Here is a 27,079-nt window from a genome sequence, read left to right as displayed (position 1 = left end):
ACAACTACAAGGAGGTTGTGGCCTCAAGTTGCATGACAGGAGGTTTAAAATGGATATTTTTTTAAAAAGTTCTTCACTGAAAGGTTGTCAAGCATTGGATCAGGCTGTGCAGGGAAGTGTTGGAATCACTGTTCTTGGAGGTATTTAAAAGACATGTAGCTGTGCCACTTGGGCACATGGTTTAGTGGTGGATTTGGCAGTAGTGGGTTAACTTGATGATCTTCAAGGTCTATTTCAGACTAAACCATACTATGATCCTGTAGTTATATGATTTTGGGACAGCTCATGCAGGCCTTCTTAGAGCCATGGACTGACAATCTCCATGCAGCAGCTTAGAGTTCAAGGCATTTCTAAGAAATTACCTAAGATTGTATACTACTAACTAAAATAAGCTTGTAGCTGTGTTTGTGATCCCCACCCTTCCCAGCTGGATGGGGACACTATCTGTGCCCCAGCTGGGACTTGATGTGACAGAGACTTCTCTAAACACACCTCTGCATGACTGATGGCCACTGTTTTCCCCAGGCCTTGCATTCTGGAGGCTCTTCCCTTTGCCAGTCCATTTCTGAGGGGATGAAAGGACATGTCTTCTGATGGCTGTAATACATGGTCAACATTTTTAAAGAAAACAACTTTTGATCCAATAAATAAATGATCATTTTGTTCATTAAAAAAAAAAATCCTCTAGATGGTCAGTTACAAAAGGGGAGCTGTATGTATAAACTCCTTGGAATACAAAATTCTGGGCTTCCTTCATTTTGAGTTTAGAGCAAGTTCTGTCTCCAGTGTGGTTCCAAGGGAAGATTCCCATATTTGGAAATTACTCAGCAGAAAAATAGCTAGAACACCCAGAATCCTCTGCAAATCTCCTGTTCTTCTTTCATGGGAATGATCATCTATGTTTGTGGATATTGGAGAAACTTATCTAAGCATTTCTTTATACAGGCAATCTTTTTCAATCCTGTCCCATCCTCCAGAGCTGTACCGCCTGTAGGTTGGAAAGTTCCCCAAGAAAAGGCAGTTTAAGTTTGATGTCAAAGATAGACTAAAACTTGAGGATGTTCCTTAACTAAATATAAATGAGTCTTCACAGTTGACACAGAGAGAGCCTGAGCCAGAGAATGACTTGCAGCTTTACATTGCTCAGTTACATTACGTACAAAATTCTCTACAAGCATTTGTGAATTTCTTTTCAGGCTGTGGCATTGCTGTTGCCACATGTGGTATCAGTTTTTGCCAATCCATGTCAATGGAGGCTGTGAGTCCCTCCAGAGACGTCAGTGAGTTTGTCACAGCGCCAGCACAGAAGTTCCCAAAGAGGAATGGGGAACGTTGAAATGTTTGTGCTTCCTCAGCAGGAAAATGATAGTCTGATGCCAGGGCCTAGATCAGGGGCTACCTAAGTATTTCTTGGGTTGGGAGCCAGGGGGAAATGGGGTGAAAAAATCAGCTTAGTTTCTGTGTCCTGTTGTTAACAAGTCCTGGTGGGAGGTGGGAGGTGGGAGGTGGGAGGAGGGTATCCCCCACCACATTGCTTCTTACATGGAAATTGGAGCCATATCTTCCAGCAGAATTTCACTGCTGCAAAGAAAAATAGTAGAAAGAATTGCTGTTATCAGTGTGTTCAGAAGACATAATTTCTACTTCAAAATATTTTTGAAATCTAAAATATCTTCTTACTTGGGGTGCTGCAAAATGCACCATGTGTTATCTCATCACTGCTGAGTTTTCTTGTGCCTTCATAATTCTTATTTTCTTGTAATTCTCTCATTCTCATTCCAGTAGGCACGTACTGTATCACAGCAGTGCCTGAAGAGCTGTTTATGCAATGTGAGCAAAAACCTACTGCAAGGAATAGGTATCTTTAGACATAAATAAGAAAACAGAGGGGAATATAAAGTATTTTCTAGGTATTTAGATGAGGCATAATCCACGCATGTGGTCACAGAGGAGTGAAAGTTTGGACTTAATGCTCCAGTAAAGTGTGAAAAATCACACTTCTTAGGCTTCCCAGAGAAGTGATGTTATTCATAAGGAGATCCTGACCTGCTTGTCACCCCCTGCATGCTGTTTCCTGGAGGTCACCTTCTCCTGATCAAGATCCCATCAAAAACAAAAGTGAGGGGGAAGATGAAGTGCCTCTTGTGAGTTCTTCACTTGTACCAAGAAAAATCTTTAAGGAGAGCAATAAAAGTGCATTAATGTGCTTCTTTCCTTCTCTTCCAGTAACTGTTCCCGTGCCTCCTTTACTTCTGACAGTATGAAATGTGTGGTATCATGCCTTTTTTTTTTTATAACAAGGGAACTCTAATGATGGAAGCTTAGACTACTAGATAAAGTGGTCTTTTTACTAGTTCTACCTTTTTTCCCTTTAAAACTCTGTCTCTGATATCTGTGATTTCAGGGCTGTGTGGATTTTCAGATACTGAATTTCCATGTCTCAAAGACTTGTTTTAGTCTCCTTCTTTTTGCCTGCTCACTGCAAGGTTTTCTTCCGTCCGCATAAATGGAAATTTGTGAGCTGTGAGTTAGAATCCATCATGGAAAGAAATGATCTGGAAATGAAGTAGCTAACTCTCCTTTTTGTGCCTTTTAAGGACACAGTTTATTATGTGCCAGAGAGGAGGAACCAGTGAGTAAACAAAAAGGAAGAAAGAAAATAGTAAGACTTCCTGCACTCCAGACTATGACAAATATGACTGTGAAGCCAAAGGCCATTGTGAGGCCTGAATACTTGCCAAAACAATCAGTCACTTATATGGCCTCATACTGGTATTATTGACTTGCAGAATCCCTATTAATAAAGGGGTTTGCATAGGAACCAAGAGCAAGGTGCATTTTTGAACAGATATCTATTGGAATGTTCCTTTAAACAAAGTTTGACAAAATGTACTATACTTAGACTTGTACTTTTCCACTGTCAAGATGTTACATCTCAAAACTCAGCAGAATGTCCTTAGGGAGACACACATTTTTGTATTCTGTGAGGAGGCAAGAAAAGGTGTGGCTGGCATGAATAAACCTTGGACAAATGCTTTCTTTAATTCTTCTACTACATGCTGCATTAGCTCTGCAAACAATTAAGAAATAGAGAATCTTTCCCTTTCACTTTTCTGTTGATTAATCCTCTGCTGCCCAGGGTACTAGTTAGTTTATTAACGTTTGGAAATAAGATCTTGGAGTGGAATAAGAGAAGCAAAGTTCAGGACTTGCAGTATAGCATCATAGGAGTTCTGCTGTAAAATCTCTCCCCATTCAGTGCTTTCCATCTCTGTGCTCTTCAACCAAACACCCTCCTGACCCAGAAACAGAGCTGAGTTAAGAGTATGACCCAAGTAGCCAGAAGAAATTGGCTCAGAGCATCTTTTACATTTTTGACCATGCCCCTTCACTAGATTCATACACCTGGCCATTATACCAGTTATACCAGTGCCATTAAATACTTCTGTACTGAAGCGATATTCCTGCATGAGATTTCCCTGTGGAGAAGTTTCCAGGATATGGTTTATAAAGTTAACACCAGAGAATGTACCTTCTTAGAGGTCAGTAATGCAAGATTTGTTCCTGTACATATAAGGAATTCATTCAGGGTATGTGACTCATGGTACTGTGTCCTTTCTTTGGAAAATCCTGCAATGATACTTTGCCCTTTCTGCAGGAAATCATATCAGATGTGGTAAATAACTGCTTTCTTCACTTGTAAATTTTGTCCTGCTGAACAATAGCCATGGGTTGTAATGGAAGATACAGCTTTAAATATTCACAACCTTTGCCTAAACTTCTCAAGAGTGAAATAAAAGGCCACAGGACTTCACTTCTTGTGAGTGGAACAGTTCTTAGCTTCTTCCCCCCAGTATCTACCCTGAAGGATCCTTCTCCTTGATAGTAAAAGGAACTGAGTGAGATCAAGTGTTTAAGAAAAGAAGCCTCAAAAGATGCTATTTGTCACTAAGCTAATACACAATTTGGTGTCTCCTCAATGCAGCTTTAGGCACTTTAGTGTCTGTCTTTAACATCAACTGTGTAAAACAATAAATTAAACTATATGAAGCATATAAAACTATATGAAGCATTTGGCACTGTAACTCTGCAAAACAGCTGTACTTTGTTCACATCTAGCAAAATATGTCCTTGAGAAAACTGGGTGAGTCAGGCAGTTTATTGTTGTTTTTTAGCCACGCTGTTCTAATTCACTGCCATATTTTGAAAGGTAATATTTTTTGAGGGGATTGTTCAAATAGTTTGTCTAGTGATTATGCAAAGAATAAGATTTCCAAGTAGGCAATCCACTGTTTATTATCATATGTGAAAACACTTTGTCACTTATAGTTTTCTGCTGTCTCCTTGGAGCCTCAGTTGTTAGAGAAACCAAGCATTTTCTCCCTAGATCTGCAAGAGCTCAGTCTCAACTTGTGCAGTGCCCTCTTTTCACTGAGTGCACCATACTTTTGTTACAGAACCAGCCCACTGAGCACCTGAAAACTTAATTTAGAGATGTACAATAGCATTAGTTAAAACACTTCCTGTGTTTTATATAAGTAAAACCATGAAAGAGGAAAAAGAATAAAGGACATCAGAGGAATGTAAGTTACTGAAGTACAACAGAATCAATTGCTTTCTGTAAGTAATGAAGTGGCTCACAGGAGCCTCTAACTTTAATTAATGGAAGGAGAATCTATTGCACTTACTGATAACTGTTCACTGAAATTTTTAGGAGGGTTTTTTCCCTCCTAAAAGCATTATGATGATCTGTAACAGGGAACTAAATGTGTAGTATCTCAAGTATGTTTGGGTGAGATCACACATCTTTCAGTATAAAAAAAAGTATGAAGACTGGAAATGGCTTGGAGATCATCCCTATGGAGCTATTTGCACTGAACCATAGACTAATATTTGTATTTTCTTCTTGAAGCATAGTTCCTTAAAACAAAAGGCAAAGATCTTACACACAAAGCACTTCCAGACACTGGAGATCTGTCTGAAGATCCTGTTGTCAAAGAAATACAACTCTGCATTACATATGTAGATGACAATAAAGTATTTTTTATGAAGTGTGTTTTGTGTCGCAGCAGGACTGACTGGCCAGCATTGTTATGCTTTCCTTGGCTCATAACTTCCACAAGGAAGTGTTAGAAGAGCAGCTCTTTTAGAGGGGAGCATCTGAATTTAGTGGTACTAACATCTGACTGTATGAAAGTTTTTGTTAAGAAAAGGGAAAAATTAATTAATTTTCGGGGAGGAAAGGACAATATTGTTTGACAATAAAATGAACCACAGCTTCTCTGCTTAATATTTATGAGAATGTTCTACCCTCAAATGATGCAAGATGCCTTTGTAAAATGCAAGAGGCATGGCAGACCACAAAATTTAGCAAGATTTTCCTATTTGCAATATGGCATGGCAATCTGCCTTCAAAATTCTAATTACCTCTTTCAAAAGACTTGTGGGATTGTGCAAGCTGCACTCAGTTTATTCCTTAATCTTTTTCTTCAGGGTAACAATGCTGATACTTGAAGAAGGTTCTTGTAAAATCAAATGGAAAAGCATTAAAACAGTCAAAACACTGCTGTGGATGTCAAATGTGTGATATACCCTGTTTCCCAGGACAGAATTCTGCCTAGACTAACCACCCAGTGCTGCTGGTTTGTTGACTGAGACAACATTGTCCTGATTCAGACCAATTTGCAAAATGGAAACACAGCTTCTACATCCAGACCATTTGGTCATAATGTGCCACAGGTAGCACTTTGTTTTGATGAACACAGACCATTACAGTGCTCCTGAAATCCCTATTTATATCACCACTAGAGGCTTACTCCCCTTTGCTATTCATGCAGTAAAAATCTGCCAAACCACCCCTCCAAGGCCCTGCAGCACTTTAAAGCTTGTTTTGCAGGCTTACGTGCAGTCCATGTAGGAGGCGTGGGGAATGTTTGTGGTACAAGCAAGTCCTTGTGTCATCAAGTGTGAGTAACTTTGGAAAGTGAATTCTATAGCTACTTCATGCTCCCTTGTCATCACGCCTCTTAAAAGTAATATTGCACATTAAGACTATTGAGAAATAGTGAACTTTAATGTGTTGTCTCAAAGTTCTAACTGACCTCAACATTTTTGATCACATAAGTAAACGCTGCATGAATAAGAAAACAAACAAAACGAGACTTTATCTTGTTTTCTACCTGCTACCCTCAAAATGTAAAGGCAAAACATTAGTCTTCACAGAAGTTACAGAAAAGCTAATACTATTCAGTTTAAAATTTACTGTACATCTCATATGAAATATTACTGTTTTTCTGTGAATTAGAAAACAAAATATATATCTGCTTCTAGAATAATTATTGCTTGAAATAAAATATTTAATGTCAGAAATGGTGTTTAGTTTGATATCCTTATGCAGAGAATGCTGAATACAAATTACATAGTAAAAAGCCTAGAAGCCTTATGGTACTGAGGCTAAAATAATTTTTTAGAGGGAAATACCTTAATTTAAAAATTGCTCTTTTCAGGTAACTTGCAAATGAGCATCATATGACAACAAGTGGTGCACATTTGTTTATTAATGCTTATAACAACTGAGATTCATAAAAACAGAGAAAATAAAATTCTTTTTAAAAAGTGCAAACAAAGTCCAATGGCCAAATAAAGAATTATATACAAAATAGAATAATCAGGTAGAATATTTTTAATCCAGAGGATATGGGAAGCATGGAGGATATGAAGAATGCAAAATATTTGTAGGTGGGTAGACATTATGCACCTACTAATTCACACCTGTGATGCCTACATTCACCTTTGAAACAAAATCATTTAATCAAAAAAGATTTCAGCATCAGGAAGCCATGACTTTAGTTTGCAGAAATTTGTTTAAATGATTAATTGCTTGGGCCACTGGCTTATTTTATGTCCATTTATTTCATTCAGCTAAGTACAATCTCAGTGCCAAACAAATCCAAATTTTCTGCCTCCCTTTAATTTTCCTAAAAGTGTTGACAGTCATAATAATGATGGTATTTATTAAAATACTTCACTAATTCTGATGATTCACTATCTGTTTTTTGTGGTCTCCGGTAGGATGAAGAGCTATATCTGTGCTGTTACTCTGATTGCACTATTGAACTATCAGAAAGATGCCCTAAAAAAGCAGCCAGCACTCTCCATGTTATGTCATAGTGCTCATTTTATGTCATATTGCTCCATCAGTAACAAGGGAGAAATGCAGTAGCATCAAGAGAGGTAAAAGGTAGCCTTCACCAGGTGATACAGCTGGTAGTTGATTCAAACTGGTAGAAAATAAGTGATAGCTCCTCGGTAATTGATCAAAGCGCTTGAGCAGTCAGAACACCTGCATGTTGAAAGTTTAAATCACAAGTGATCATAGTCCATGGTACAGTCCTCAGGTTCCTCTTCATTTGGGCATGGAACAAAATCTTGGGGAAAAAATTATGGCCACACTCAAAGTCTCTGTGCTTTGCTAAAGAAAGCAAAGTAACAGCTCCCAGTGTTTTGTGCTGTGCATCAATAGCAAGAAAACCATCCCTCTGACTATGTTTTAAAATTATTTTAGTTGAATCTTGCACCTTTTTCAAGTAGGAATTTTGTACCTTATCAGAGGAATTACTCTGACATGTTGTAAGACTTTGGCAAACGAATCTTGGGCATTGCTGCTTTATTTTGGTAAAGTATCATTCTGTTTGGTGAGTCATACATGAATAGACCATTATACGTGATGATAAACTGTTTCCAGGTTGATTTTTAAAACATAAAATATACATAGTGGGTTACAAGCTTTTCTCAGTACCCCTTACTTCTGTAGGCACTTCATCTCTTAATTGTTACAGATTTTCCATTCCTGACAATAACTTTTCATGACAGTAAAATATTATTTTGGATTTAAAAAAAACCCAAACATAAAATATAATCTCTTTTCCTAAAGACCTTGAATTCTGAAGATTAGCTTTAATTTTTGAAAACCAAAGAATCCCTTATCCTTTGACTGCACATTGAGGAACAGTGCTGTGAAACTCCTGTGCCAACTATTTGTATTCCAGAGTGCAGAGCATCATCTGTGGAGTCAGGGCAAGAGCAGGCTTCTCTCCCTGACTGCCAGCAAACTTGGCAGTGCAGCTGTGCCAGCACAGAGGGACGTTTCTGTGCTAAATCCAAACCTGCTGTAGGATACATTCCCTGCCCTTCCAGGGTCACACTTGACTTCTCAGGGCAGTCTACAGCCACTATAATATAATATTATACTCAGGATGTTTGGCAAGCTCTCCTGGTCACCCTTCAATGCTTTCTTTTTTTCACATTTGTTTCCCTGTACAACTTCTGAGCCCTTAAGACTTAGACATCTGGGAATGTTCTGATAGTCTATTTGGATTCTTTTCCAGAAACACTTCAAGTTCATGACTTCCCTTTAAACTTATCAGCACTGGTACTTGGTGAGATTTCCAATTTTCTGGATAAGGCAACTGAGGTGGAAAAGCCACACTATCTTGTATTCACTTCAGGAGATTAAAAATGAGAGAAAAATGAAACCAAACAATAGATTTTCTCTCTCTTCTCCAGCATCCATAGTGACTGAGGTGTTTTGTATCTCCCTGAGACCCCAGACCTGATCTTCTGAGCTTCCTCCACCTGCAGAGGTCACCCCCCTCAAACTGCAAGTGACCCAAGCACTTGGCAAGAACATCTGGTTCCAGAGCAGGGACATGGGGTGGTATCATGGCAAGTCCTTACATCAGGCCGGCTGGGCAGGGTGAGGTGATGTTTTACTCATGTCCCCCTTAGTGTCCTATTTCCACAGTGGCCAGCAGCAGCTGGTAATTAGGGAAAGAATATAGAAGAGGTCAAGTATGAAAGGACATTTTGCTGATATTTCCTCTGAGCTTTAGGCAGTCTGTGGCATAGGGATTTCCAGAAACCGGAGTTTGCATTTGCATTCTTTTGCTTATTGGGTCTTGATGGGCTTTCTGTGAATTTTTGTAATTACTTTCTGAACCATTCATAGTTTTGTCATATACAACATCCTGTGGTAATGAATTCTATGATTCAGCTGTTGTGTAACAAAATGTTTTAAAAATCTTCATAGTAATATCATTAGGTTCCCCTACTTCTCATCATGAGAAATTTGTGTATAGATTTCCTCTGATCTGTTTTCTGCTTGCCTACATTCTATTATTTTCTGTGCTTTCCTAGAAAGCAGCAGCTCAACACCTTTGTTGCTTTTCTCAGTATGTTTTCTGAATACATTGCATCTTTTTTTGAGACAGTGTGACCAGCAGTTCAAGCTATATTAATTTGAAGAATTTACAGAATAGTTTAACTATTTTTTTCCTAATAATTCATATTTATTTTGCCTTTTTGATGTCCATTGACTGACATTCTCATTTATCTCTACTGGATAGCTCACATAAAGCTCATCACCGTGTATGTATAAACATAGTTAGGCACTTAGAGGAAAACTTGTCTTTACTCTGCATTTATCAACAGTGAATTTCACTTGCTTATTTGTTTATGTTTTGTATTATGAAACAATTTTTAACTTTTTTTCAGCATATTTTACTTTTCCACATAATTTTGTATCATACCTTATTATTCCCTCCTTAGCCTAATAATGCAGTAGGTTCAAAAGCATGCATCTCTGTTGGGCTGCACTGAGAATCTCTCTTCCTCAGCTGTGAAGTCTGGGCTTTTGCTTACTGTACTTTAAAGGATATTAAATTGGAGCCAACTCATCCTACAATAGCTTAATTTCCTTGCTGCAGGACTTTGTGGAAAGCTTTCTGAAAGTACAACAGATTATTCTTATCCACATGATTATTGACTCCTATAGAAAACTAGTTTTGCCAACCATTATTAAAACAGTAGTTGATTTTTGCTTTTTTACTTATCCGGATGTCTTCCAACTTTATTATTACAATTTAATTTCTTTATGAAGTCTTGGGTAACACCAGAGGTTCTTTAATACCACAGAAACCATCAAAGCTTTTTATGCAAAAAAAAACAAAACAAGAAGGAAAGTTACTGAGGATATAAAATAAATCAAAAGTATTAAAACGTTGCAGTGCTGGGTTTTTTCAGAATTGCTTTAGTGATCCTGTCCCAGCTTCAGATAGGACAGAGCTCATTTTCTTAGTAGCTGTGCTGTGTTTTGGATTCGGTATGAGAATATTGTTGATAACACACTGATGTTTTGGTTGTTGCTGAACAGTGCTTACTCTGAGTCAAGGACTTTTCACTATCTCATGCTCCACCAGTGGGGAGGTGCAGAAAAACTGGGAGGGACCACAGCCAGGGCAGCTGACCTAAACTGGCCAGAGGGATATTCCTCTGGTTAAGATATTAAACTTTCTACCCCCTCTTTAGCTCTGCCACCCATCTGAGCAGCTCATTCACCTGGCCGCACCCCACACAGGAGTCATCTCTCCTGCCATCCAGTGCCAGCACCACTCCTGGCACGCTCTGCTGCCTGACACCTGGACATTTCCATTTGTGCCAGATCCAGAGCATGTTTGCTGGAGCAGCCTTGGAGTCTTCTTCAATCACACTGAGATATGAGCCATACCCAAGGCAGAACTTAACAACAGATTAGTAGGAACTCAAGAGGCAAGCTCCAATTCAAATAACTGAATTTTTCCTTTGTATTTCATACAAAAGTGGATCAAGGCTAGACAATAGTTATTTTTCCCTTCTCACTGAGGTTTGCTGACTTTACTAAGGTTTATGACTAAACTAGTGTGCTGTATGTATTTCCAACATAGCATTATTTATTAATATTAGGACCTGTAGTTGGAAGAAATAAGCTTTTTACTTCTGAGAAATACAACAGTCTATTTCCTTGGTAATAAGCATGTCACTAGTGCTTCACCCTTAACCCCTGTCACTCAAATCACTTACAAATTCCGAGTCTTGATCCTGAAGCACTGGTGTAAAAAACCTTGACAGATAACCATTAATTACCTATGAAAAGAACTGTTCTTTTGAGATTTTGTACACAATATATGTTCACAATATTTCATCCTCAGATGAAATACAAGGAAAATGGCAAGACATGCCTTTAGTAATGAAGCCTAAGTAAATGAAGTAAATGAAGCCTACGTAAGATCCCATCTAAACAAATAGAAAAAAATTAGTAAGAGGGAAGGATCTGTAAAGCTGTGTATGTGCATAGGTTCTCAATGGTGTGTACAGCCTTGCAGCTAAATGCGGCTGAGCACAAGAGAGACAACACACTGCAAATCATTTCAGGGGAAATTGTGACAGTAATCAAAGTCAAGATAATAAAATGTGGGAGAGATGCAGGAGTTAAGATAGGAAATCTCAGGGGAAAAAAACTACTGTATAAAGGGTAAACTTTCTTAATTCAGAGATAATACAATAATGGACAGCCTTCAAATGATTTAGCTAGCTAGAAGCAATGGACTTGATTTTTGAGGATAAATTGTAGTAATTATCCCCAAAAGGACAGAGTGAATAACCATCCACAAGTTTTCTACATGATATTATGGGAGCAAATGAATCAGGCAAATGCTTGTGATGTGGTGCCAGTGGGGGAGGGGAGAGACACCAGATGTTCCTTAAGAAGCAAGATTTAACAAGAAAGAAAAAGCAGAACTTCCTCCTAGTAAGATCAACATACTTCTGGGTTTTCATTCAAAAGAAAATTTCAGGAATGTCCTGCACAAATTTAGGTGGCTCAGGAAAAGGTATGTACCACAGGCTTTCATATGCATACTTTACTTAAGGGAAACAACCACAAAAAAACAGGTAGCAAAGACTGGAACAGAATTCAGTCTTTTTTTAACTAATCCTTAATCCTAGAATGCACTGCCTAAGCAGGGGCAAGTAAAAGAGAAAATCAGTAATTCTTATTAGAATAAAAAAATTGCAATCAAATAGATTAGATGTTGCCATTAGCCTTATTCTGGTTTAAGATATATTCTGACGATATTTTGGACCCATTTATCTAGGAAATATCACTGTACTTTAGATGGCATTTCTACATAGAACTGACCGCTTATCACTGTTCTTAAGTCTGTATTTTCCAGGTGTCTGAGAAGAATAATTTTATTGTAGTGAATTGAAAGGATCTTACATCTTAGATATCTTCAGATCAAGAGGTTGCAATGAACACACATAACCTATTACTAAAAGCCATGTTTTCTGAATTGGAAACTGATTTGGTGCCAACCAAACATAATGACAGTGACAAGCAGCTGATTATTTCTTCAAACAGACAGAACCAGTTCATTATATCACTTTAAAGACATTATTAATTTGAATATTATTAGTGTTAAAAGCCCAAGAAGGACTTGGGATTTCTAAAGTATGTGGCTTTTCCTATGAACACGAGGAATACAGCCAGTCATGAGGTGGTGGAGATATTGATAACAAAACGTTTTTCATGTTAATGCTCTGAATCAAGGCTTTAGTTTAAATCTGAGTTGTGCTGTGATTGCTTAGTCTTCAGAAATGGTACAGAACCAGACTGAACTTTTATGACTGTGTCCTACCAAAAGGATATTCTATTTTATCATGAACCAGTCAGTCGAGATAAAAAGTGAATTGGAATCTGGCCCTATTGTTTCTGAGCAAGTACAAGCAACCTCCTTACAGGCATACAGTGCATTAACAACTTGATAACCATTTAGTGAGTGTTAAGGAAAAACAATAGTTACACGTATATGGCAAAAAGGGAAAAAAAAGGAATTAAGTCAATAGTGTTTGCTTATGATTCAAATATCTAATGAATAATCAATTTTCTGAACACCTTTCATAAGCAATTATTTATCATTTGCATAATTCATGCCTCTGAGGAGGATGAGATTAGCTAGTAAATACCATGGAGTCATCAATTATACTGTCGGTGTTTTCCAGTTTCCAGTTGTAAAACACATAATGAAAGAAGGAAAAAAAAATATGGGTGAGTTGATGACACAAAGACAGAAGATGTGTCTACTGAAAAGTGACTCCGTTCAACAAGTGCCATAACTAGTGAACACCCTTAAACTGTGTGGGTGTCTCTATGAACGTGCATTCATGCCCCCTGGGGTCCAAACTCAATTTCATACAACTCCCTGAAAGAACAGAATGTTTTGCTTATAATAAGCCACTACTGACCAGATAAATACGAACGGAAGACCTGGAGGTCATGTCATGTTTATTTGATAAGGTAGTCTATATAAAGAGCTGTGTAATTGCAGCTGAAACTAAAGTTCTGCCATAAATGTGGAGAAGTCTCCATATGATGTGCATTTGCCCTCAAGGCTATATTTGAAAACTTCCATGTTGCTATCACTGATATTCTAACAGATGTTGACATGTTATTGCAGAATGGACCATTTCAACATCCAAGCATAAGTATACTTTGGAAAAATAAGAAAAATACATACTTAGTCTTAGAATACTCTTTTTTGTAATTCTAATTCTTTAGCTGTTTTGTAGAAAAAAAAAGCATAAATATAAATTGGATAGTGGCTGTGATTCTATAATTTTGCAGAGAAACTGGGTAACTGCAGGCAACAAAGTTTGATATTTATCTGAATCCCTAAAAATTCAGACCATATGAAGTTGAAATTGGGTACAGTATCCAAAAGTGTCAAAAAATTGTGGCATGTTTTTGAAATCTGATAAAATTATTTTGCAAGATGAGGTTAAGTGGAGGAAAATACTCTTAATTTATACTCACTTCTGCTGGGTTTCTTATGCTTAGTATTCATTCCTGTAATATGCTCCTACAGCACACTTGTGAATTAATTAACATTTTTCATATATGTGTCCCAGTAATGCCCCAGATTTGATTGTACATTTTATTTGCATGGCACTTCTATCTTTACTATCTGAACTTAAATTATTGTATGAAGATTTTATAATCTTAGATTTTTTTAGAAAAGCAAAAATTGCTTTGTCATTAAAAGTGAAATGGACTTGTTGGACTGTCCTAGTTATAAATAGCCTCTCTTGGATTAGATTAGATACCAAGCAAACAAACAAAATCATAATATTTATGTATTCAACTTCTTGGTAGGAAGACAAAATCACACAGTGAATGTCACAGTACTTAGCTATTATAAAATTAAACATAAGGAGCAGTGCATCTTTTGATGCTAAAATATATGGTAGGGGTAAGCTGAGATGCCTAAGGTCCAAATGTTCTCCTCAGCCTAGAGAAACCTCATATCTAGGTGTGGTACCTGTATTTTATAGAGCTTCTTAAGAAATTTAAGGTTTATCGAGCCATATTTGAAATACTAAGACAGCAGGCATTTGGTTCAGTTTTCTGCTAAGAAAACAACTCTCCTTAAAGAGAGGCTGTTATGGCTTCCTGTCTTTTTCAGTTTAATTTCAAGAGTAATTGTAAACAAAAAATAACCTACACCTGAAGTATCCCAGAGCAGTATCAGGGACTGCCAAATTCCCTTGTTGCCCATATTTATTCTGTCTTGTCCCTTCAGAGTGACATTTTCTGCTGAACAGTGAACAGCATCAGTGGTCAAGGTAGAGAAGGGCCCTATGCCATTTCAATTCAATAGGGAGCTGGTTAGTAAAATCAGAATTATATCCCTACCTGCTGAAGTCTGAAATTCCAAGTTTGTCATTTCTGAAGCTAGTGTACAGACAGGAGTTTCTTTCTTGTTGAGTACCTAATCTGAAAAGAGGATGTGGTACTGTGAAACCTTATGAACAGCCACACCTAGCCCACAGTTCTCTGTGAAGAACCTTTTCAAACATACCCATTAACTTAGTGTCACCTACTGGTTATCTCTTTTCAACTTCTCCCAAATTTATACTGACACTGAATTTCCCTTCGGAATAATTTGAAAATTCTTAATCACAAAAACAGATCTGTGCAAATGTTTGTGCTTCTAGAACTGTGTACTTCCATGCTTCCTCATTCAAATTAGTTTGTTCCTAGGGAAATAGGCCTGAGAATGTGGGAGTTCTGCATTCCTGAATTCTGGTCCCTCCTTTAGGGACTGTGTGTGCATTCTGCATTCTGTTTAATTTTTACTGAAGCAGCACTGGAAACAGACTGCAGTATGTTTTTCTGTGTCTTAAGAGTTTACCTTTTTCACAAGGAAACAAAAACCAAAACAAATCCTGAATTATTTTACATTACTAAAAATAGGTTTCCTTAAAAATTAAGAAAGAGGTTAGGCTTTTAAGAAGTTCTAATTCAAATTCATATTTTTTCCAATTATGGGTTTTGCAACCACACAAATGGTAGTGTCTTGACCAGGGGTGGTAGTTTAGAATAGTTAACAAAGGCATGCAGCATCCTCATAGCATTACATGACAGTCAGTGCCTCCAGAATGACTAAGGGAGCTTAAATGGGGCATTTGGTTCAAGCTGCCAGAGTTATATACTTGCCTAGAGGTTGTTTATATACGAATGAACACTGACTAATTGCCAAATGACTGACACCAGGACTGTCACCCTGGAAAGCATGTACAAACCTCCTTCCTCACAAAACAGAGTGAGGGATTTGCGTTAGTGCCTGGTGCACTTTTGCCTGCAGCTTGGTTGCACTGCGAATTTGACAAGACATATTGCATGTATGTACACACATCCTGTACACCAGGAGTGTGAACTGGCCCAGCCCTAAGGAAGTTGAACAGTATCTGCTGGCATTTTGCTGCATTAGTTCCTACAATTTGCACTTATTTTCACAAGCAATAAATCTGAAGAAACGATATCACTACCACTTGCTATGTTTTTATCTTTTTATTCTCCTATGAAATATTTTTATACATAACTATATGTTCAGACTTTGGAAATACTCATACCCCATTGTGTCCTTTTCTATCTAGCCAAAATGGATCCCTTCTCTCTTTCTCATCTTTTAGGATGCAGCTCAATCAGCTCTGTACCTGCTCTGGTTTAGGATTTGAAGATCTAGCTACAAGACCAGGTTGTGCAATAGATTAGCATAAGGTGTTATTAAATATTACGTCATAAATGCAGACATATTCTGCCAGACACTTCTGTAGCTGTGGGTTTGCACATAATACCAATATGAAGGCATTTGTGGCACAGTCTGACTTCTCATTTTGAGCTAATATACGCTGGCACTGAAGACACAGAGGTTGGCATGAAACTTCCTCTCTCTCTACCTCCCTCCCTTTCTGATCTCCCAACCACTTAGACTCACCTGTTGTTTTGCAACTTGTGCTTCTACAGTTGTGCTACACACAACTCAAACAGATCTGGAGATCTAACTGAGGATAATAGTTACGTCAAAACAAAATAATAACAAATTAACATAAAAGGTTTTGTTAGTTTTTACTAAACTAAAATGTACTTTTAAATTAATCAGCTTTACAAAACAGTTCATTCACCCGCCAAATGAATCCTTGTGCTTACACTTGTAGCATGGGAACAGAAACAAGGAATTAAAAGCAGGTAGGACCAGTTCCTTTTTTTGGAGGGACAGTTTTAAGTGGCTGAGTTACAGAGACACTCTTTTCTCCACTGATATCACAGGCCAGAAGATAAACCCAGAAGAGATATTTGTTGCACATTCAGAGATCAAACACAGATTTATTAGTCCTCCTCAGCCAAATCTTGGCTGTTTTCAGACATTTTGAGGACAGAAAGGTAGAATGATCTGTAAAGGTGTTTAATATCAAGATAAGTGTAAAAAATTATAAACATTGTAGAATCCATTTGTATTTGGTTTAGCTTTACAGCAAAAGGGACACACATTGCTTACGTACGGAGTGTTCATGTTGCTCCTACCAATTAAAAAGGAATGCTGCAAAGCTTTTTGGATGGAAATATAGGCTACAATATTAAGTACCAGTACATTACATTTTTAAAATGACACAGGATTGAGTCTGGTCAGTTTTCAGAGCAGAGATCTTTGTTAAAAATCTTGGTAGTACAGGTGTGGTACCACTAAGGCATAACCAAGTTGAAACAGCATCTTAAAGCCCATACTACTGGATATTTGTGTTGATGATAGCTACTGAAGTATCATAGAATGGTTTGGGATGGAAGGGTTCTTAAAGATAATCTAATTCCAAACCCCCTGTCATGGACAGAGACACCTTCCACTACATCACATTGCTCAAATCTATGTTCACCCTGGATTGGAATATTTCCAGGGATGAGGCATCCACAATGTCTCTGGGCAACCTGATTCAGTGCCTCACCACTCACATAAAAAATTTCTTCCTAATATATAAACCTGACCTTTTTAAAACCATTACTTGTAAAAATTCCCTCTCCAACACATTTGTAGGTCCCTTGGAGGTAGCGGAAGGTGCTTTAAGGTCTCCTGAAGCTTCTTCTTCTCTAGACTGTACCTCAACCCTCTCTATTTTTATAGAACAGGTGCTTCAGCCCTCAGATCATCTTTGTGGCTCTCCTATGGACTGGTTCAAACAGGTCCCCGTCCTCCTTGTGCTGGGGGCCCCAGAGATGAATGCAGTGCTCCAGATAGGAAAGCACAGTAGATGGGGAGAATCCCCTTCCTCGACCAGCTGGCCCACTTCTCTTGATGCAGCCCAGGATACAGTTGGCTTTCTGGGCTGCAAGTGTGCATTGCCAGGTCGTGCTGAGCCTCCCATCAGCCAGCTACCCACCAAGTCCTTCTCACCAGTGCTTCTCTCTTCTCAGCCTGGTTTTGTACTTGGGGTTACCCTGACCCAGGGACAGGACCTCATAATTGATCTGTTGAACTTCAAGAATTTTGCATGGGCCCACTTATCAAAGTCCCTCTGGATGGCAAGTAGTATAGCTCTGACCATATTCTTCACAATGTAATAAGAGTGTAATATTAATCATTGTATAACAGTAATGCCTTGAAATTTTATCAGTAGTTTAAGAGTGTCACATATCTTAAAGAGTACTGTTACTTTTCTGAGCACTGATACCTAAATCTTGATTTCATAGTTAAAACAGTTTAACTGAAGAATTTGTCCTTGCTAAGTGAAAACATTGCTAAATGGCTGCTTTTGAGTATAGACAATGATTTTCAATACTATGGAAAACAGATTGCAGTAAGTAGTAGTGTTTATATAGTTCAGTTAGATTATTTGTGAGGAAAGCCGGTGAAAGCAACTAAAATAAATTCATAATTATCAAACATTTACCTAGAATACTTTGTCAAAATGCTGTCTGAACCTGAATTCATAGACTCTATTACTGCAACATAATGAAAAAACACTGCCTCAAGCTGCACCAGGGGAAGTTTATATTGGATGTTAGGAAAAATTTCCTCATCAAAAGGGTTGTCAAGCCTTGGAACAGGCTGCCTATGGAAGTGGTAGAGTTATCATCCCTAGAGGGTGCGGCACTTAGGGACATGGTGGCATCTTGGACGCAGTGGACTTGGCAGTGCTGGGTCAACAGTTGGACTTGATGATCTAAAGGATCTTTTCTAACCTAAACAATTTTATGGTTCTATAAGTACAAATATGAAAGAGAAAAAAAACCAAACCAAAACAAAACAAAAAAGGACTGTTTCAAACCACAGAAGAAATACATGCAATCAATACAATAGCAGAGGTGCGTATGTTCCCGGAATACTGGTGGGCAACTGACCTGTATTCAAATGTGTTGATCACCATGTTTATAAACTCATTTCTCATGCAAAGATGTAATAGATTTTATCTAAAATAGAATCAGCTGGGCAAAAGACCAATCATAAAAATTTCACGGCAGAAACCCTGTCATAAAATGAAAAGTAATTACACTTCTTAGGGCAAGACATAACTGGTTGGCAGAACTCTTTATTCTAAGCATCTAGTGGTACTTAGACCATGCAGTGACTCTACAGTTCCAGATTGATTCAGTAGTCTTGGAACAGACAGATTACTCATGCACTTCTACTGGCAGATCCTGGGGAAAGAAAGGAGGAGCTAATTCTGTCAAAATTTTCTTTCAGTGAAAGATTTTATCTGAAAAAAGTCTTGAACATCATTATCTCCTGAGCAAGAACTGATTTGAGTAGTAGAAAGGTTGATTTGCGTGTACTGTTTAAATCAAGTAATCCTCAGAAATCAGCACTCTAAAATGCTGACATTAAACTCTGATTTAATTGAGCAGCTGCTACAAGTGAATAGGAGTTGAAATAGCTCAGCACTTTGTTCAACTGTTCTGCACGTACACAATAGATTTGGCCCAACAAGAGCATTTTTTATTAAACAATTCCTTCATTTGCAGATAGAAGCAACATATAATTGTATAATTCATATTAGAATATAAGCACCTTAGCTACCAGTTCTGCGTTATCAAGGTTTATGGCACAGGTATAAATATCATTATATGGCTATTTCAGCCACAGTAAGTGCAGAAGGCACTTCTGCACTTGTAAGGCAGATCTTAATAATGAGATTCAATGGTATTTCTATTTCTGTGAAACTGTTGGATCATGTTTCGATTAATTTTATTTTTTCAATACTTGAAAAGTTCCAAGAATTATGGGGATGAAGAACGCAAAGGTACAAATGAATACCGCAAATCAAATGTCTTTTTCAAAAAATAAAGGAAAAAGTGTATACCTAGTAAGTTTTGCTGGAAAAGTGACCTAGTCGGTTGAAAGGCTGAGCCGGGTACGGCTGTTGCAAACACTCCAAGGAGAGCACCGGGACACGGCTGGCTGGCACAGGCAGGGATGCTGGCATCCCGCGGCAGGCACACTCGGACGGACTGAAGGGTCAAGAACAGAACAGCAAAACCACACAGTGTCGCGGCTGTTTTACACTTACAGTGGGAAAACATCTTCGTATCCGTGACTGTAAAAAGATTTAAAAGTAAGAGATTGCCTAGATTTTCACGCGTGGGAATGCTGAGATAGGAAAGCTGAAAGTTCATAGAAAGCGTTGCAGCACATGGTTGTAAAGCATCGAGCTTCCACGAAACGTAACCGACTCCCCGAGCCGTGGTGAGTCCATAAAGCTGTACAGGTGGCCGTGCACCTGTCCGGTGTCCGGGGTGTCCGGGGTGTCGCGGTGACAGAGCGCCCGCCGGTTGTCCCCGCTCCTGCCCGCGGCAGCGGCGCGTCCCCTTTAAAAGGGGGCGGGGCCGCCCCAAAGTTTGCCCAAGTTGCGGCGCGGGCCGGCGACGCGCGGGTCCCGGCCCGGCCATGGCGCCCCCCGGTCGGTAGCGCCGCCATGGACTCGCTGACCGCCCTCACCGGCAAGGGCGGCCGCCTGCTCCGCGGCACCGCCAGCCGCCTCTGGGGTGCCGTGCCCGGCGGCCTCCGCCACGGCCGCTGCCAGGATGGCCGGGGCCGCGGGGAGCCGGGCCCCGCCAAGCGACTGCCAGGTACCGCTGGGGATGGGGCCGAGGGCGTGGGGCCGGCCGGGGGGTAACGGGCGGCCTGGGCTCCCCGGGCAGCGGGCTCGGCTCCTCGCCTCTTCCGAGCCTTCGTGGAGTGCGCGAGCTTCGGGGGGAAGCGAGAGCGAGCGGGAGCAGCAGAGGAAGAGGGTCCCTTCTCAGGCGGGAGCGGCCCCGCCGTGTCCCGGGCTCGCAACCGAGCCGGTCAGGGAGACCGCCAGCGGCTGGTGCCCCGCTCCCGGGGCGGCTCCGAGGGGCAGTCGGGAGAGGGCGAGAGGGGGAAGGGGGCGCAGGGCGGGCGGAGAAGGGCCGGCACATGGGCCGGGACTGGGCACCGCCCGCGCCACGGAGCGGTTGCACCAGGGGTGCGTCTAACAGCAGAAAACCGACTGAACGTCTTCCTGATTTCCGTGGCACAATTCCTACACTTCCTTTACTAACTTCCCCCTCCCGGTATTTTTGCAGACCAGGGTGTAGGAAAGCGCCTGGAGCACAAGCTCCTCGATTTGAGATGCCCTTTGTGTACGAGGTTGTTTCTGCCTCTCAGGCGCTCCTGAGGAGCAGGCAGCGTTACTGGGAGGTAGGCTCGGTGGTGCTAAGGGCAGAAGTACCTCTGCCGCTCAGTGGCCGAACAGGTCAGTCAGGAGACAGTAGCAGGTGACTCCTTGTCCTGTACCTGGGAGTAAGAGGGCTGCTGTTGTCACGCCTTTTCTTGATAATGCTCTTAGTATAGGTATTGTATCTGTCTGATACTTGTTATAAGTATGTAAGTTATAAGATATAAGTTAGCACATATATTGGCAAGAAATACCATGAAAACTGGAGGGTTGGTCAGTAAATGCTCACACACTTGTTTATGCGGAAGGGGAGCACACAGTGAGAACTCTAGAGAGGTAATGCTAGTGATTAGGAGTTATATCATGACATAACTAGTAAGAGCAGTATCATCTAATGATTGCTTGGAAAGAAAAAGGCATGTGAAGTTAAGTTTGTGAAAGTGCTTTGTAATAAAGAGGAGTATACAATGAATAGTAAATATTTTCATATTTTTCCCTGTTTTGAGAGCCTCTGTGTGAAGCGGGTGAATGAATGTTTGTCATAGTCTCTAGGTGAGGTTGAAGTCGGCTCTCCACTGAAATGAAATACTAAAACGCGTTAAGTGTCTTTGTTACTGTAGGTTATTTTGGAAGAGTAACATAGTTGTTTTCCTTGAAGGGAAACTAGGTCTGCTACTCAGTGTAGTAGGGAAGGTAATAGGAATACCCATGCATCCACTCAGATGTAGATGGTGTTTCCTTGTGTGCATTGGGTCACATTTCTTGCACAGCAAGGATAATTGGTAACTGGCTATATTTACAGTGCCACTCTATTTATTTCATATCCCTCCCTGCAACATACATCTGGAGAGAAGGAGACAGTAACTTGTTTTTCAGTGGTTAAATGAAGTACCTTGAATAAGGCCTCTTCAAACAGTTAAGGACTTTTTGACAGAGATTACTTACACTCTTGTGGAACCAAATTGGCAGTAAAATGCTTTAGTGTCTTCTGGTCTTTTAAACTCTTTACAAGTTCTTATGTTCAGCTGTTAGTATAAAGCATCTCCTGTGATACATTGAGATACATTGGATTTCTTGGAGGGAAAGGCTCTATTTTTCCCCTTCTTCTGAGAGAAAGCGTTAACTTAGACTGCATTGTGATGTTCTGGGGTTTTTTTCCCTCTAGCTTCAAGCAGAAAATTTATTTTTTCAGATGCTTTCATAACATAATGCTTCAAATTTGTGTTAAGGACAAGTTCTAAGATGCAGTGTGAGTTTCTGCATATATGGACTTTAATGTGCCTTTTTCCTCAACTCGGCAAGGCATACTGTGCAAGGCAAGTAGACCTTGGCTCTCCCAGGCTGCCTTCCCCTTTACAGGGTTTCTATCGTTTTGGGGCAGAAACAAATTCTTTTGACCATAGAATTCTTCTGTCAAGCATTTTCCAGGCTTTCACAAACCACCTGTGCCCTGGTGATGGGTACTATGGAAGCTGTAACAATGATTACAATGCTTCATTTGCAATCAAACCTCTGTTTTAATTAGAGATGGGTCCCCTGGCATTAGCTTAAGACTTAATGGCAGATTTGAAATGCTCCAAATGCTTAGTCTCTGGAGTGTTCTGGATCCAGGCCTAGTTATTACTGTAGTTTTTCTTCCCCTCTTAGGGGTTTCAGTATTTTTTATTTTTTTTTTGGTTGGAGTTTTTTTGCATGGTTCATTTGTGACTGTATATTGTTAAGAGAATAGTGCTTCTTAAGTTCCTTAAACCCATGTTTCAACTTTGAAACAAAAAATGACATTAGCTTCTACAATGAAGTATTTAAATTTATTTTATGTAATACTAATAATTTTACCTTTACTGTTTTCATGCTTGTTTTTTTGAACAGTTGAACAGCTTTTCTGTCAGGTTCCTAACTTCAGGGAGGCAAGTCTATTCAAATGTTGTGCTTTAAATCACTTTCGATACATGCAGAGCAGTCTATAGTATTTCTTAAGAGGGAGGAAGGGCGCGCTGGAAGACTGAGTAGTGCCATAGGAGGCTGTAAACCTGTTTATCCGGTTTACACTGTTTGTGTCAGCAGCCTAGTCAGTGAAAAAACCATAAAGATTTTATGTCTTTTAATGATTGTGATGGAGAATAAAAATGCAAATATAATCAGAAAGTCAAGAGAAAGCATCTGGCTTTACTAAAGAGACTCTCAATATCAAAGTTACTCTTTTTTTAGAAACGCCTGTAAGGTTTGAAATATAACTTCTAAATAAAATCTATTGATAATTTATAGGAAGAGCTAATATATATGTATTCAAGCCTATATTTACCTAGAAACTTTAGTTAGAACAGTGTCATTTTCTTGATTACTGTTACGTACTGTAGGTGTTAGCATGCTGAAGTTGCATGTGGTTTTAGTTGCTTTAAGACTCAACTCAAGGCTTTAGGGAATGTGTGATTAAGAATTATCTTTTTCTGCAGAGTTAACTTGAATATTCAGTTTAATTTGAGTCTCATCTATACAAACCTTTTACTTAACTGAGCCAACAGCACATCCCATAGTTCAGTCTGCTGTTTGCTTTGCTGTGTAAGGAGAGTGTGACCAGCAGTGAGGGACATGGTTTTATTTTTCTGTCACACTGCTGAGGCTCTACATTGAATGTGCTCTTTGGTTTGTGTACCACTGTTAAGGTGAGCTGCTCAGGAACTACAGAGAGTCCAGGCCTTGCATATGATCTCTGAGGAGGGCTAGAGGGAGGTGGCCTTTAGTGATGCAGAGGGAGACCAAGGCAACTTAGAGGCAATCTAGTTATGACCTACATCTACCTAGAGGGACACACTCTTCTCAGTGCTAAGAGATCAAGGAGGAGCAGCAGCCATGAGTTTTAGCTTAGGAGGTTCAAATTGGACAGCAGAAAAAAAGCTTCACACAGAGTGGTCCATCACTGGGACAGCTTTAAACTGCCCCAATTTGATGATGACAATAATTCTACTTCAAACTGGAGGCTGGAGTAAATGCATTCAACAGGCTTCTCTTCTGGATAACCCTTTGATTCTATGAGGATATACTACCATACGTGGAGTCTTATGCTTCTTCCGTTCGAGATATTTTCACCTCACGTCTTTCTGTGGTCATTTCATGGAGGGAGAAGGTACACTGCTCAGGTAGTGCTGACTTCCTGCAGTGTCTCTCATTAAATACAGAAGCTAAATAAAAATCAGTGATTCAGAGATTTCTCTCAACCAGTCTGTCAGGGAAGTCTTCTTGCTGCCTTCTATTGAAACTTTTGTTGTTGTTGTTTTTCTCCCTCAGGTTCAACTTGATTGTTCAGTTCTGAACCATGTGGCCTGTGGGCTTATTTACATTTCTTTCATACCAGCTTTGGAGTCTTGATTGGTAAGGTTACCATACACAGTATATCCAGTAAACTGTGTGGCTTGTCAGTCCTCTGTACTATGGTCAAGGTAGCAGCAATACATTAGAAAGATTAATGTGCAGTGCCAACTTATAATACATTTCTCAAGTCCTGCTGTAAAAGTTAGTATCTTTCTTTCTTTCTAAAAATCTGTCTTAGAATAAAGCAAATGTAAGAATAAGGCAGGTTATCTTCTCCTTCCATCTTTATTCAGTACCTCACTTTTAAGAAATTACCAGGTGTATGATAAAGTAGGAAAGAGGATTCAAACTGGGGAGACGCACTTCTGTGAGTTTTCTTGTACACACTGTTCCGGATGAAGCACATATGAAATGTACCAACACCCTTTACAAAGACGCTAATGCTTCGCTTTCATGTCTGAAAATAATTCAGTTGGTACAGGCATAAGAAGCAAATGTGATCTTGGAATGTATCAGGCTGGTGACTCAGTCATCTTGTGATATGTTAATGTATGCACAAGCTCTTCTTCAGACTTCTGTGCTACTAGTGTACAGGATTTCTTGAGTATTCCCTTGGTGCATGTGATGTTAAATGATCTCTTACTTCAGGTTCTGCTTTGTACTATTGCATCTTTCTCTGATTTTATTCCTCTAAGCTTTGGAACTTCAGAATTCATTGTGTTTCCTTTTACCGAGCCTTTGCTAGGTAAACAAAAGGTTGTCCTTTTGAATTTTTCTGCTGATGTGCAATTTAACTGTGTTAAAAACTCCATTGGGATCTCATTAATATACCACTCCATTCTCCTGATTTCTATTTCTCTCACCTCTTCACTGATTTTCTTTTTATATATTTCAAAATTCTTTACTCAGATTTTGCTTTTCAGCAGGATTCTAATGTATCAAATGTTTAACTGAAGTTAAGTTATCAACTAATCTAGCAAATGACTGAAACTAATTTTTTTTTATGGTATCCTTTGACTGTATTGCATTTTTGTTTTAATGTGTCATGTTGGTTGTGTTTTTATCTTAATTTTTCTGGTGATTTTCCATTTCTAACATTCCAGCAGTTTAGAAGGTGACATTACATTGAGAACCTGCACACTCATGGCAGCATTTCAGGTGACTACATGTATGAATAATAGTTTTCATCAGTAAGCAACCCACCTTGTGTTATATGTGTAAATCTCCCTCTGTCTTGGTTTGGTGGGGTGGCCATATGTATCTGTATTGCCTGCCAGAAAAATGGAAGGAAACTTAGTTGCAGATAACTCAAATTGTAAGTAAGATTGTTTAGCCCTGCTAGAATAGGGAAGATGACAACTTCAGGCTAGGTTTCTCAGTGCTTTATTCTAGTTTGGAAATTTCCACAGAAGGAAACTGCACAGCTGCACTGGTTAAATAGTTGGTTTTTTTTGCCTTCTGTCTACTCAGAAGAGCTTTTGTTTCTTCTTTGTTTGTTACGTTTTGTTCTCCTTCTATATGTCACTGAAGAGACTGGCTCTGTCATCTTGATGCCTCTGGGAAAGCTGTTATAGTCCTTCAAAACCACCTCTGCTTCAGACTGGAGAGGCTCTGTTTTCCCGGCCTCTTCTCACAGTCCCCGATTACCTTGGTGTCCCTTCACTGAAGTAGTTTTGTTTATCTGTGCCTTCCTCGTATTGAATGGGGACAGGGGGAGGGTCACTAGAGCCAGTATTCCAAAAGCAGTCAGAGTGGAAGGATAATAGGTATTCTCAGTGCTCACAGTAATACAGCTGACCATGCTGTTGGCCCCCTTGTTTCCAGGTCATGCTTCTGGCTCCTGTTTTGTCTTCTACCTACCAAGACCCTTGGGGTATTTTTTTCAGCAGAGCTGCTCCTTGGCTGAGCAGTGCCATCAGTCCTTCCTGTGCAGAAGACTCTTGTCCTACTGAATTCCATAAGGTTCCTTTCAGCTTGCGCCCCAGCCTGCCCAGGTCCTGCTGAACGGCAGCCCTGCCATCATTTATGTTGACTGGTCCCCCCCAGTTTATCTGCAAACCTGATGCAAGAAACTTTTACAGTGAGATGCTTGCTGAGGCTCTGTGAATGACTCCACATCCACAATAGGTCCTTTTGCTTGTGAACAGAGCAGTTGTAGTGTACAAGTCAGCAGGATAAGCTAACTTTGAACTCTCAGAAAGTATAGGTATCATGGGCTTAAGTGTGATAAAGCAAAGTGTAAATTCTTGGAAGATTTGGAAGGATGTAACTTGATATTGCTGCTGGATGGTCAAACTCCTGATGTGGTATTTTGTAGGCTTGAGTGTGTACAACTAAATGGGCTTAAATATCTGAAAGAGGTGGAGAGTTTTTATTGGAAAAGTTGACTTGCTGTATCAATAGTGCAGACAAGATTTTTGCAAGATTCCTTTAAAAGATGTATTTGGACTGCAGAGAGATTGTATAGAAGGTGGAGATTGGAGTTGTGGGTAGTTTCTACCCAGAACTTGTATACATGTATTAAAGTGTATACATGTATATTGCAAATGGAGCAGGAAGGGAAGCTTACTGTTGGTTAACACATAATGTGGCATAATCTGAAAATTTGCTAAAGTATTTCTGTTTACTTTGAATGTGAAATCTTATTTTAGAAGAAAGCCCATGTGATGCACATACCAGGAGTGTCATGCACAGAGCTGACTTTGTCTCCTAGCCATTTGGAGAAGTGTCCTAAGTTTGTTTCCATTTGATTGTTTTTATCCCTGAAATCATAAATTTAATTATTTCTGCCTACATGCTATGCATCTGACTTGATAGGACAATGTTGTATGTTAGGGGATCACAAAATGAACTTGGTTTGATGCTGTATCTATGTTGCAGGAAAAAGCTACTTTGATGTGTTTGAAGTGGTAATGCAACATTAGCAAGG

At 39.5% G+C, this 27,079-nt stretch overlaps 1 protein-coding gene across 7 annotated transcripts in view; it reads left to right on the top strand.

The window, feature by feature from the left end:
• The window catches only part of OXR1 (oxidation resistance 1), a 257,957-nt gene that overhangs the window by 164,334 nt on the left and 66,544 nt on the right, over positions 1 to 27,079 (top strand). The window contains exon 1 of one of the 7 annotated variants that reach the window (XM_088067303.1): positions 20,073 to 20,272. The exons of 4 other annotated variants lie outside the window; for them this stretch is intronic. In XM_088067303.1, the coding sequence (XP_087923429.1) occupies positions 20,119 to 20,272 (154 nt within the window). In that variant the 5' untranslated portion in view covers positions 20,073 to 20,118. Of the gene's footprint in view, positions 1 to 20,072; positions 20,273 to 24,126; positions 24,211 to 27,079 lie in introns of those variants that run through there. 2 more of the 7 variants (XM_014255462.2, XM_014255469.2) reach the window with 2 other exon arrangements.

Source organism: Pseudopodoces humilis, chromosome 1 (assembly GCF_049639895.1).
Source record: "Pseudopodoces humilis isolate 2021_Gansu_Grassland_sample_001 chromosome 1, ASM4963989v1, whole genome shotgun sequence".
Lineage (NCBI taxonomy): Eukaryota > Metazoa > Chordata > Aves > Passeriformes > Paridae > Pseudopodoces > Pseudopodoces humilis.
This window is presented reverse-complemented; position numbering and strand designations above follow the sequence as displayed.